Source organism: Phoenix dactylifera, chromosome 8, assembly GCF_051530095.1.
Source record: "Phoenix dactylifera cultivar Ajwa chromosome 8, Ajwa_hap1_PhDact_Kaust_v1.1, whole genome shotgun sequence".
NCBI lineage: Eukaryota > Viridiplantae > Streptophyta > Magnoliopsida > Arecales > Arecaceae > Phoenix > Phoenix dactylifera.
The window spans coordinates 29917652-29931634 of NC_143197.1; the positions used below are offsets into that span (position 1 = coordinate 29917652).

General features: G+C 40.0%; 1 protein-coding gene across 4 annotated transcripts; it reads right to left on the reverse strand.

Moving 5' to 3' along the window:
- Positions 1-148: 148 nt before the first annotated feature.
- LOC103718095 (importin subunit beta-1-like) lies at positions 149-7345 on the reverse strand. 4 transcript variants are annotated; one of them, XR_015968399.2, is made up of 5 exons: positions 7108-7345; positions 2938-5376; positions 2555-2839; positions 2089-2205; positions 149-1993 (listed from the first exon to the last, which is right to left on the reverse strand). XR_015968399.2 is itself a non-coding variant. In XM_008806761.6 (3 exons), exons 2-3 carry the CDS (start codon positions 5364-5366, stop codon positions 2641-2643), a joined length of 2628 nt encoding a protein of 875 aa, XP_008804983.4. In that variant the 5' UTR covers positions 5367-5376; positions 7108-7345; the 3' UTR covers positions 2227-2640. The 4 variants fall into 4 exon arrangements, 2 of the variants coding, with proteins under 2 accessions (XP_008804983.4, XP_089781216.1); XR_005511214.3 differs by lacking the exon at positions 2089-2205 and having other exon boundaries at positions 151-1993; XM_008806761.6 differs by lacking the exons at positions 149-1993; positions 2089-2205 and having other exon boundaries at positions 2227-2839.
- Between the last annotated feature and the right edge of the window lie 6638 nt (positions 7346-13983).

Consider the following 13983-nt stretch of genomic DNA (forward strand, 5'->3'; position numbering starts at 1 on the left):
ATCAATTTACTCAAAGGTATGTATTGGAATACTGAATAATTATTTTGCTAGGTATGTATCACCTAGTCATATAGTGTGTATTGATGAATATTATGGTCTAAAAACTACATATCGATTTACATGTAGGTGTGTATTGGGATACTAGATAACTATTTTGTTAGGTGCATATCATCTGGCCATGTACTGTGTACTATATTTTATCTGGCTGCCTTATATTTTTTTAAGTCATGAAAATAACGAACTTTGTTAACAGGAGAAATTCTATCCCATTTGATTTTTGGATTTTCTTTTCAAGTATGCGTGCATCTGAGAATTTTAGTTCACTCTCGAGGGCATAAGAGAAAAAGGCCAAGTCCAATGCTCGTCATATCACTTGATAATCTAACACAGTCCATGTTCTTGGACTTGCAGTCTATGTCCCGTGCATATCTTAATGTGGATTCAAGGATAAGTGTTGCATCATATCACGGAAGAATAAAAAAAAAAAAAGCAAGAGGGTCTTGTTCCTTGAAATCCTGTGATCGGTTGAGGCTAAACAAGGCGAGGCCGACGATCAAAAGGCTGGCAAAGAGAGGAAGAGTAAGGCTTAGTTACCAGATCATAAAAAAAAAAGCCTGCGGAAGATCTCGAAATTGCAGCTCTAATTCAAGGGATCTTCGAAGATGAATACTAGAGAGTGGGTAAAGATCATTTTTATAGTCAAAATCTGGTGTTTAAAGAGAAAAGAATGGAGACCTAAATCCCTCCTTCCACCGGAATTGGGGAGGAGACTGCTTCTTCCATCTCATGTGCGAGCCGCGTGAGACGCAAGAAATTTTTCCATCTTGCTTTAAGCTTCATAGCCCCACATCCCTAACCTGAATATTAGAACCAAGATGTTCCTTCTGAAAATCGTGATATTTCCATCAAGGGACAGGAGCTAGGTTTTCACTTTTCACTATACACGTACTTTAGATATGCCCTATTATACAGTTCTAGTACTAGGGTAAGGCATCCAAGTTATTGTCTCCACTGCTCGCCAAAATGTTCATTGGAACTCATAAATGCGCGCATCTCTGATATAAATTGCATAAAGGGTGTGCCTATAATTTACAGAGTATGTGCATCTACAAATTTCAAGCAAATATTATAAAAGAAGTCCCCACCTAATGCCTACCTTAACCATTCATACACCAAATGTAATTATTAAATTGTGCAAACAAAATAAGAGATAGGTTATGTATAGTTCCATATTAAGCTATGAAACTGTAATCAAACCACTAACTATTAAATACACTGAACAAGAAATGAGACTTTACAATATAACTTTTTGCTGAACTTCAAGAAATGAGACAAATCCAATTCTGATATCGTCATGCTCTCACACCAACCTTCAACATTAAAATGGCAACTAACTGGAATCCAAGCACATAGATTGTGAGGTAATTGCATATGCCAAGAATTTAGAATTGGCCTGAGAAAGCTCCGCAGAAGCCATTCCACAGGGTTCTGCAAGCTGCAGTTGTTCAGTACCATCTGGCAAACACTTCCTTCTCAGTTTCGTAATTACTTCCATGTCTAATTCAGCCATTGCAATCCTAATAATTTTCTTTATATTTGATCCAAAGAACAGCAAGTACATTTACATGGGGACGATATGCCGTACACTCTGACACATATGCATGACATCCATTTGATCTCCAATCCAGGAATGTAGATCGATGGCCTCAGCAGAAGGACCAAAAGAGAGCCTCCTCACCTAAAGCACCTGTTTGTGTTGCGACCTCTCCATTAAGGATGTCAACCTGCTAAACCATGGCCCCCATTGGGCATTGGTTCAGGCTGGGTCATCAAGTCAGGCCTATCCAAAGTACCTGCTTCGCTCAGATTTTGCTCAACATCTCTACTCTCCATCCAAATGTATTTGCAGCATCTCAAAAATGGTGAGGGCAGTGACTAGAATGTTTCAATGGAGAATAAACTCAACTTCTTTCACATCATTTCCAAAAAGGGCCTGGAGAAAGTAGAATAGATATGAGAATTTAGACTAACTTCACTTCATTAACGTTTGGAAAACAGTTAAATTGGACACAAATCAGGTGCCCGCACCTAAAAGCTAAAAACATTCTAATATTCTTGCTATCATGAGGATTCCCGTGAATTAATGAAGCATGGCTAATTTGCAGATGCTAGCATCAGCTCCAAAGGGCTTGAACTCTGAAAATACTACCATTGAAAGAAAAGAAATTTAATAATAACCCATATATCAGATGACAATTCTGACAGGCGGAGCATCAGGATCAGCAAAAACTAAAAATAAAGGTCGCATAGTTAACTGGCAAAGAGAAATAAGGGCCATCCTTCTGCAGCAAATGATATCCGTAAACAATCTCAGCGCATATCCAAGCTACTAAGGACCACGAATGAGTGGATACATTAGCTAATAAAGTTCCCATATCAAAACCCATTAACATTTGTCTGCAAGTGGCAAATCACTGCCACATTGGCACAAAGGGACCCGGGTAAACAGAAAGGGGTATGAAAAATGACAACATCCTAACATACTTGTACCTACCTTGAGACTTTGAACTGCTTTCCTATCACAGAAAACAGTATGATGAAAAGAGGAACCTTCATTGCACTCCAAGAAGTGGCTTCACCTCATGAAACCAGAACACGTCCAATCATTCCCTGAGTCCAAGTTGCTGTCTGCTTCAGTTGGTCATCATCAGATGCAAAACACTCTCCTAAGAAATCCTTATGGAAAGTACAATCTCTGAAGAAGATCTTTGTGTTTGGACCGAGTGTGTCTGCAAGATCCCCCATGACAGCAACCGCAGCTTTAGTCACTCCCTCATCCCTGAAAACAAATTAAAGAAACTCAAAATTCATAAAACTTATAAAAACACAGATAGGCACAAATGCATGTAATAACATGTATTAGGAGAGCATATATACCTATCCTTGTCTTTAAAGATTGCCTCTGTAAATTGCAAAAGATGGCCTGCATAAGGAACCATCAGCTCTGCCTTGGAGTTTTTAAATCCCTGAAGTACACCAGAGTAAGCATCAAATATGCCGCGTCTAAGCTGGTTTCCGTAATCAAGCAAATCCTCATCGCCACCATCCATCTGAGAGCACAGTTCAGCAGCTCCTTGCAGCATTGGCATTGTATAGGGCAGATACTTCTCAAAATGCTCACCGATGGCAAGGGCAATGTCCCCCAAACATGAGAAAATGGGAGGCTTGACAGACCGGTTGAGCAAGGAATTTGAGAGGTTCCTGAGAAGATGAGTCATGATACCATCACAATAGGGAAGGATCTTGTCATCCAAGGCTCGGCAGATGTCCCCCACGACGCCAACTGAGATAGAGCAGACCTGATACTCCTTAATATTTTGCAATCCCATCTCTAGATACTTGTAGAACTCTGGCATGTATTTAGCAAATTCTGGACCAGTAGCATAAGCTAGTGCTCCAATGGCAAGCATTGCTTCTTCATGCACAGTAGAACTACGGCAAGCAAACACTTGGAGAAACAGGATCATCATCTGATCAGCAGCCTGCAGAATGATTGACTTTGTCTCATCAGAGGCACTCAGCTTCTGAATCAATACTTGGAGGACACCACAGAGCAAAGCTTGAATATCAATTTGCTTCTCCCTGTCACCCGAGGAAACAACTTGGAGCTCTACAGTCTGGCCTAGTCTGGTCATGATTGTGTGGAGTAACTGGGCAATCATATTTGAAGTCTCAGGTATACTGCTGCACCTTATTATATCATTCAAGGTTTCATATGCAGAAGCCCGAAGCCTGGAACCGTTAGAGTCTGTGCGATCAGCAGAGAAAAGGAGAGCCGCAATGATGTCAGGAAGGTAAGGTGAAAGGACAGAGGAACTTGACCCTGACCCCTCATCCTCATACCCCTGAGCAAGAAAGTAAATGGCACCACAAACCTTTTCAGCCACGTTAGGGGCATCTTTGATACTTTCCAACAATACAGACATGATATGAGGAAGATTTGAAGATGTTACAATTGGATAGGGACTGTTTGGAGAATGCAAGAATTCAAAGATCCTAGCCAAAGCCCATGCAGTGGTGTCCTTCACATGGCTATTCTTGTCTTTCATTGAATTAAGAAAGAAATTTAGACCAGCATGAACCAGTGGAGAAAGCTTTTCAATCGATGGGCCTTCAAGAATGGACCCAAAAGCATAGGTGGCTGCCTCTCGGCTTCGCCAATCAGGTTTTACTATGTTATTCTCCACGAAGGGCATAACAAGGGGCACTATCGCATCTCCAACAGTCCTTGCAACAAGTCCTAAGCAGGTCCCAGCAGCCATGGACAAATTCCAGATACCTTCATCTTGATCTTGATCCTCCTCCTGCTTCAGAAGAGTTTCTAGCAACAATGGAACAAGGAAAGGAAGTGTTTTCTCTATAAAATGAAAATGGTGATGCTCCGAGCCTGCACCATCGGCTCCCCCATAGACTTCTTGAATCTCAATCTCTTCATCACAAACAGAACTCCAGAACTCAATAGCTTGAAGGGCAACAGGTTCTTCATCTGTCTTCACAGCATTTGCTGTCAGATTGAATAATGTCTGCATATACTGCTCCAGCACCTCATAGTATGTAGAAGATATAGAAACAAGGCACTCAAATGCTGCCTGCCTAATCTCCGGCTCTTTTGATACAGCAGTCTCACATACAACCTTCAAAATGAAATTCCGCTCCATCTCATTGTCAAAGTTATGCTGAGCGAAATCAAGAGCATTATATAGTGCTCTAACAGCAGCAAGACGGACTTCAGAGCTCTGTTCAGTCTGAGACATACCCTGAACAACAGCAGTAAGGACTGCATTTACTTGGTCTTGCTCCAAATCCTGAGAAGATATCTCCTCACAGACATAACCCAGTGCCTGGAGGGTTGCTTGTTTCAATGAGGCCGGTGTCTCTAGCTGGGTCATGTTGGATAGCAAGTGGCCAATGAGCTCTGGCCATTGCTTTCGAGGGATCTCAATGGAAGCAATCTTTCCAATGACTTGTGATGAGGTGTGCCCTGCCTCAGATACAGATGACCCAAGGGTCCGGAATAGAGATTGCTTGATCTGGGTTTTTACTGAAGCATCAATATTTACCCACCGTTGTGTCAGCTCTCCTTTCCTAATTAAGTCCTTTGCATCCAAAGAATTCTTAAGGATAATGCCAGCAAGTCTTCGGGATTCACGAGGCTTTTTCTCACTTGATAGCTCAGCAGATAAGGAGAGGAGAAAAATGGGGAGATTCTGCTCCTGAAACTGCTTAAGGTTCTTCTCTGCAACAGTCCTCACATCAGCATCCGGAGATTGGGCTGATAATAGGATCTGGGTGATCTCCATTGCCATTGCTTTGACACTAGATAAAACATGCAAATAACCCAATAATCAAAATGGAAAAACAATCAGTTGTGGAATTCCAGACAAATATTAATGAATATTGCTATAAATTAAGGATGACGTGCCCCTTGAGGAGGTTAAATTTGTAGTTGGCAAATGGCAGTCTAACTGCTAGATGGAATCATACAACCGACTTTGTATTTTCAGTAGTGGTTGAAAGACATAGAAATTCAGTGTCAGTGTAAAACAGCCACATATCAACATTACTTAAATCCCAACAGGAGGATAGAACCCTATCTTTCCCAAATACAGCAACATGAAATATCTAGAGACAGGAAAATGGAAATTAACAAGTATAAAAGTAAGCAGACTTGAAGGTCTAAAGTTTCACCTCTGCCACTGTTATTAAGCTTGCAAATACAACTTCATGATCACTCAGTCAAAGATAGGTCAGTCAACTTCATGGTCAGATCGGTTGGTGGACGGCTAGCTTAAATGTTCACAATCCAACTCAGCAACTCAGAAATCCAACTCGTGATCTCGGCAGAGTTTTTCAGCAGTTAAGAATCAAAGTCAGCTGAGTGTCAAAAACTACCTCGTAGAAAGTGTTATATTTTTTTTATACTTTATACACTTACATTATGCAGTTGTTATAAAATATTTTTGCAAATATTTCTTTTTAGATTTTCATTATGTTTTCTATCACAATGTCTAATGTTTTTAGATTTTCATTATTGTATTATTTGGATTTATTCCTAAGCTAATTTTATTAACACATGATAGAAGACTTCTCCCTTTTCCTGAAAAAAGAAGGCAAGCATGAAATACTGCATCAGTAGTTTTACCCCTAAGTTCACATTGAAGTTAACATTTGAAATATCAACCCAAACTTCTTTGGTACTTGAAATTTCAACTTCACTGCTCTGACTGAAGTTGGCATTTCAATGAATCTTCACTATGCACTGTCCGTTTCATTAAAGCAAAAGGAAAGGTTTTATCTATAAAATAAATTCAAAAAACATTTATTTTGAAAAAAAAATGTTTGGATTAATTTATATCTTAAACATCTTGGATGGATTTACAAGTTAACTGTCCAGTTTCTGACACATTTTGTTACTGAATTAATTCGAATAGATCAAAAAATGACAAAATTTTCAGTTTTACTATCAAGTAGTTCCTACTTCCTACATACGAAAAGCTCAAGAAAATGCGAACAAATATCGAGCAGAACAAAGTTCAATATATAAATGAGACGTGCAAGATAATTTATTAAAAAACACATATTTTCTTTAAAAGAAATATCTCGTTAGCACAATAAATGCCGATATATATAACTAAAGAATTCAGCAATGCATGGCAAAATACATTAACCAAACCAATCCCTAACAGACATCACAAAAAACTAAATCGCAGGAGAAAAACGATTGTCTGAGATCCAGATCAAACATAATTAGGTTAATGCCATAGAACCCATAAATCGGAGCAAAATCAAAAAGGAAAAAGGAAACGACTAATAAAAAGAACTAAAAGCACTCATTTAAACCAGCCAAACAAAGAGAACTCGGAATAATAGACCAGATCGCGACTAAAGGAGATCCAAGCAACCCTAGCGTAATTCCTAATCGCTCCCCGAGCTAGTGGCTACTACAGTGTGGCCAAATCAATCCAAGGGGAAAAAAATCCAGCCGAACAAGACGCATCGGATCTAGATCGAACACCAAACCCCAGATCAGAGACCGGAGAGAAATACCTCAGCTTCGGACCAGCGGAATCTCGCGATTCCTCCGAGTTCCCTTCAGCGAATCGAGGAACAGTATCGAGGAATAGTAGTAGAGGCGAGGCGAGGCGAGGCTTGGATCGGTCTCTCTACGGATCGATCGGAAAGCGGAGGAATGATGATGACGGATGGGTAGCGTTTTGTTTGGGGGTGTTTGTAAGGGTTTTTTTAAATGAGTCGGGAGAGCGGGATGGAATACTCGCAGATTGCGGATTGGCTTTATAAGGGTGTCCGCGTGTGGACTGCCTCAAAGGAACGCTAGTTTTTTTGTGGAATCGCGTGGTCGCATGTGTGCAGATACTCGTGTGTTCGATCGATTCGTGGATGGAGGGCTCTCGTGGGCTGATCTGGAGACTGGAAGTGGGCCCCAAAATGACTCCTCGGGACTTAACTCTTAAGTTTCTCGGCCTGGGTTCTGGGCTTAGACTTTTAATGATGATTTCGATCTTTTGATTTATTTTTTTGAATCAGGGGCTATTCTAGCGTTCATATGCTTCTACCTAGCAACCAAATATTCTATACCTATGCTATGACTGATTATACACCGTATGAATCTTTTCGACATGATATTTTTCTATAATTTATTTTTTTTTGAGTTGCTTAATTTTTGGGTGGCAAAGCCAAGATGTTGGGCAGAACTTTACCATTAACAAAGTACAGATTAATGTAATTATCCATTGAATGTGGAACTGAGAATGTGGAATTTACAACAAGTACAAGCATATTGGATGCGTGCCAAGTGCTGGTTGATGCATCACATAAAACATTGTAGAAATTCTAAAGCCACGTAGGTAAGCAGCCTATTATTTGTGAGAACAAGGTCTTGCTGGGATCAATTCAGCTGATGTTATTGATTTTGTTTTTTTGAAAAAGGGTTGATCTTTCTATATATTACGAACTACAACCTTTAGGCATATACGTTGAATTTATCCAATTGAGCCTATCCAGGTGTGGCCTATACTAATATACTTCGGGATTTATTTTAGTTGTTTAAATTTGACCTGGACTCCGATTCAAGATGAGCCTGTGATAAAATGATGGGATATATCTTGTGATAGTTGCAATGAAGCTAAATTATATGTAATTGGAGCGGAGAAAAAGCCCATTTTAGTCTCATAACTGATTCTGATATTGTTTCTGATAGGTAAGGCATGTTATAAAAAAATACCCTTTGGACTTGGTCTTCAACTCATTCGATGGTGCCTGTGAGGTTCTTCCAATTGGAAACACTCAGAGTTGGATTTGAAGAATTAAGATGCTATCCGTGGGCGGCAAGGAGCATATCTGAATCTTCTTCTCGTGATTACGGTGAAGTTGATTTCAGAGTTCAAAACATCAATAGCTTCGTCTCCATGTAAGATTTATTATCTCATATAGTCTAATAATTTAAAGATGGCGGAGGATCCATTGCCAGAGTACTTGCAAATTGCAATGCCATGGTGTCCAACCAAAGGTGATCAAATTTGCTTAAAGAGAAAAACACCACCAACAAGCTACATATGCTACATTGCAGAAGCCATAAAATCTAAAATCAATCTCTCTCTCTCTCTCACACACACACACATCTAACGGGCAGTTTAGCCACCCGTCATACAATCTCAAATCTAAACAAAGTCACCTTTTTTATCCCGAGTGCCAACCATACATAAATCAAGGGACGACTGGAAAAAGAAAAAAAATACATGTAATTACTAGTGTCATACGGTCCTCCAATCTGCATTTGCAAATAAATTTCGTACAATTTTCTTCCACTGTTACATGATTAAACGTCGCCTAGTCACACTCAACATCAAATGCAGCAATAAATTAACAAGAACTTAAAATAATATTTTATATATATATATATATATATATATATATATATATATATATATATATAAGTATCATCTGCTGTTGGAGTCCAGGACATTAGAAAGCCAGGACTCGGTAGGGGATCGGAGCTGAGGAAGGCTCCAAACCGTTCTTTTGCGCTCTGAAGCACCACCACCACCACCTGCTCTGTTTTGGCTTCTGGCACACTTACTTCCTAATTGTTCTGGAACGCAGATTTCCTTAGCTTTCCCCCTATCAACACCCCGTCCTCCTTTTCTCAATCTACTAATGTCTAGAAAAGGCAGTCCCCATCCTGGAGAATGGCAAGCCTTGATGCTTAGCTTGTCGTCACATCCACCACCATCATCTTCTACGTCAGAACTCAGTCCATCACTCAAGCCTTCCATTGTTTTCCGGGGGGAAGCACTAAGATTAGCTCTGGAGGTTCGGCATCTGCCTAGGCTCTTGAACCCGCAAACCATGGGCTTCAGGCTCCAAGGAAAGAAGAACATTAACCCACAAGCCTTCGAAGGTACGTCGGTTCGAGCCTCTGCATGCGGAAAATACGGCACCTGAAGCCTAGCATCATGCGCCCGGTGCCTGGTTCGCATCTTGGTCGGCTCCCTCTGTGATTGATGAGAGCAAGAAGGAGGAGCTCTCCGATAACAATGTTTACGAGTCGTGGTAGCAGAAGAATTGGCTAATGCAGTGGCGGCTGGAAGAAAGCGGTTCATGATGAAGCTGGGTGCTCGATCGACCGTTGCTTCGATATGGCAGGAGCTCAGTCTATGTGCGATGGCCAATGACTCGGACAGAGAGATCTCCTCCAATGCGTCCGAGAAAACATCTCCATCCTCGGTTCCATCACTGCAATTATCGACGTCGCTATCGTTGCCATCATCATGACCATGACCCTGGTGTTTTCCATTGGCATTACTATCTTCTCCCGAGGGACGCCATTGGCTAGGTGGGGGCTTTGGGGGGAGAGGGCCGTTGTCTCCGTTCGAGCTTAACCCGGCCCTTCCTGCCTCCTTGGGCACGCCGGGAGAGCTCTCCCACACAAAAGGGACCCCCTGGCTTGCATCGGTGGAATAAACTCGTATTGAATTGGAGTAGCTCATACTGATAGTGTCTGCTGAACTGGATGAACGCCTCGCCGATTTGAGAGGTGCGTGGAGATCCAGCTGCTCAAGAGGCCTCTCTCTTGTGTTTCTTGTTTCCATAACATGGGAACTCCTTGCAGGTTTAGAGAGCTCTACATGGGGGAGGAAGAAGGCATTGAATTGAGATGGGTGTAAGAGAGTAGCATGAGCAATATATACCTGATCGAATTCAAGTTAGGGGAGTTGAAGCGTGTGGAGTGGTTATCGGTTGAAGTAGAACCAAGGACAGTGGTTGGGAGGTCAAGGCATGCAAGGTTCCCGTGAAGGCCTTGAAAGATATGGGAAAAAGCTAATGAAAAAGAGACGCTCCCCTTGATAAGTGGATACGTGACTTTGAGCATGCCATCCGTCAGCAATCTAGTTGGAAGCTCTGCTGCCATTGGATTTTTGGGAGATCTGATGGACACCAACTTCGGATTTCAGGATCCGATGTCAGCGCTCTGCTCTCCAAAGATCGAGCAAAGCGTTAACCTTGCTGGTTCTTTTTTAATCGAAATTAAAACTTTGCCTAGTGAAAATGAAGTTTATCCTTAAGTAGTTCTAAGCTTATGTATTCTAACTGATAATTAAACTGAGATAAAAGAGATGCTGTGAATCGTGCTAGTTTGAAGTAGCAGCAATAAAAGTTAAAAGACTTAAATAAAGTGATAGCACGATGGTATATTTTCTCCCTGGAATTAGCTAATCACCTTGGATGAATAAATGCTCTCTTAGGAGCATTGCTTATATTTATCCTATACTTCTAAGAAAGAGAAGAAAGAAAAGTTCTTTTTTTTTAATCGTTTGTCTCTTAGAGAAAGATTTTATGTCAAAATCCATGTCTTAGCCCACTTGCTTTTGACCTCACAACCCATCTTCTCTCTTCTTCATTGCATCAGTACCTTTTTTGTAGACTATAGAAGAAGTATGAGTGAGAATCCTATTCAATTCAGGGTTAAATTAAGCTGGAGATATCTAATTTCAGATCACAGGCCATCTATGATTCATGATGGTCCATGATGCAATAGATCTTGTGCATTGCATAGCATGCCATCCATATATGATCTGAGATTCATTGCATCGTAACCTGTCATGTGCATCATAAATTATTTTTGATTTGAGACTCAACCTGAAAATGACTAATTGAATCCTAGGATGAAGAGGGTTCGAACTTATACTATAGACAATTCGATCCATCTTACTACATTACTTTCAGCAAAGATGGCCGCAATAAACTGAACCTATCTCATCCTAATTACCACCAATTCCTGCCACTGTAACAAAATAGAAAAATAATCATATGTGTGTAGCTATAACAGAGGATGAGATATAGAAAGCTTTAAAAGAAATGCAGCCGGATAAACCACTAGGATTAGATGGTTTTCCACCTCTTTTCTTTAGAGAATTCTAGTGCATTATTAAACGAGATGTTATCCAAGCTGACAAGGATTTTTTCAGGTGCACTACTATGGCTTTCTCCTGGAATGAAACCTTTATTGTCCTCTTACCCAAAAAGTCTAACTCTAAGCAAGTGAAAGATTACTGTCCTATAAGCCTTTGTAATACGATATACAAATTAATAGCCAAAATTCTAGTAAACCGTATCAAACCAATATTACCCCTCTAATCTCTTCTACTCAAAGGGCATTTATCCTGGGCAGACAACTCACTGAAACTATTTGACTAGCCCAAGAAATTATACATTCATTAGAACATGCCATAAGGTCCAAATCCCTAATGACTATAAAAGAGGATATGGAAAAAGCTTTTAAGAGGATTAATCGGAATTTTGCATAAACAGTTCTTAATCATTTTAAAGTCCATCCTACATTCATTACTTGGATAAAAGCATGTGATATAAACCCTACATTTGCTCTTCTCATAAATGGTTCACCTTCTTCTTGGTTTAGACCTACCATGGGATTGCGTCAAGGCTGCCATTATCCCCTTATTTATTTATTATGTATTCTGATATGCTATCAAGATTGTTACAAATTGCTGAAAAGCATAAGGTACTTTGTGCCAATCAACCAAGGTGAAGAGGCCCAACTTTATCACTTACAGATGATAGTTTGCTTGTGGTTCGAGCAACAACAAGGGATACTATATGTTTAAACGTATTAATCGACATATATTGTGCGCTATCAGGTCAGGCTGTCAATCTTCAAAAATCACCTAAGTTTAGTCCTACTACTCCATCATCAATCAAGAGACAGATCCATCAACTTCTACAAATACCACTAAAGGAGGGGGTATGGCACTACTTAGAAGTTCCACTTTCTAGATCTGCACTTAGACCAGTTAATTCCACATATTTGCTGGATAAAGTGGGGGCTATAAGCAGCTAGCAATGGAAGAATCTCTCCTTTGCGGGGGGAGCAACCTTGCTTCAGTTAGTCCCATCCTCAATTCCTAGTTATTCTATATCTTCTCTATATATTCCATCGTCTGTGTGCAGGCAATTGGAGAAAGAGCTCCTGAGTATTCCTTTGGGGTCATTCAGCAAATTGCAGAGGTATTCATTTATTATTATGGGAGATTGTTTACTCCCCCAATCAATATGGAGGTTTGGGATTTCAAACTTTGCAATCAAGATAGCAAGCTTTCTTAAGCAAAGTAGTTTCTCAGCTAGTACTTAATGATAATTCACTGTGGGCACAAATTATAACATCTAAATACAAATTCCAAGGCACATGGACTACTTACCATAGGCCATCAAAATATTCTCCAATTAGGCGCCAGGATAGTAGCATATGCACCCCATATACAATACAATTTTATTTGGAATCTAACAGATGACACATCAGTCAATCTTTTACAGGATCCTTGGCGTTCTTCACTTCCTCTTAATTCATGGCACACATATAATAACATGAATGTTGATTTGTAGGATAAGAAACTGGGAGACTTCATAAACTCTGACCGTAGTTGGAAAAATAACATATTAGCCACAATATTTTCAGCTGAAATGATGCCTCAAATACTTGCTATTCCATTAGCATATGGAAGGTGGACTGATCAACAAATTCATCTAGGATTTCTAATGTTTCAGCTAGAGATTTTAATAATCTACAGCACACAATATCTTTTGCAGGTAAACTCTCTTCATTATGCTGTATTTGTAAGCTTTTTATTCCTATGACAGTCAAAATATTTCGCAGAAAATTATTGTGGCAAAGAATACCTGTAAACAGATATTACACACCTAGGGCATGATAAGGGATGATCAGTTATATTGTAACCTATGCCCTGGTGATATTTTTTGATATCCCTATGCTTAGCAGTACTGAAATCTTTTGGCAGCATTACTCAATGGACTATGCCCTTGCTCTTTCCGGTATGGGATGACATAATGTTTGATACCATGGTAGAGAACAAAATTCATATCACCCTAGTATATGCGGCATGGATGTTATGGAAGGCTAGAAATTATTGATTATTTCAAGCCGCTGTTTCATCTCCACAACAATTGGTAAGACAATTAAGATGATATTTATTCTAAGGTTGGTTTTATAACACAGTTGAGGCATCGGGGTGTTACTTCTTCACTATCTTATTCTAATTCTACTTATGTTCATTGGATACCCCCTCCCCCTGGTGTTCTGAAAATCAACCATAGCAGAAGGTAAACAAATATCAAAGGTTTTAGTTCCCTATGTAGAACTCCTAACAGCATGGGCCGGTCTTGCTAAAGCCATTCATAGTTGCAAAGCATCATAGGTTGAATGATATCTTTGATTGGAAGTCAGCTACAATCATTTTTCAAGCATTCCATGTGTACGGAGAAGCTAAAAAAGCTGCTAACTGGATTGCAACCCAAACATTTGACAGTCATGAAGTTTCTTATCAGGATCAGCTCTCTATTCCACCGGTTTTCAGATAAATTTTGCTTGCA

Bases quoted from the DNA above. Each gene is read 5' to 3' on its own strand.
- LOC103718095 (XM_008806761.6), bottom strand. From the start codon at position 5,366: ATGGCAATGGAGATCACCCAGATCCTATTATCAGCCCAATCTCCGGAT. The intron at 2,840-2,937 runs GTATATATGCTC...ATTTGTTTTCAG, and splicing joins ATCTTTAAAGACAAGGATAG to GGATGAGGGAGTGACTAAAG.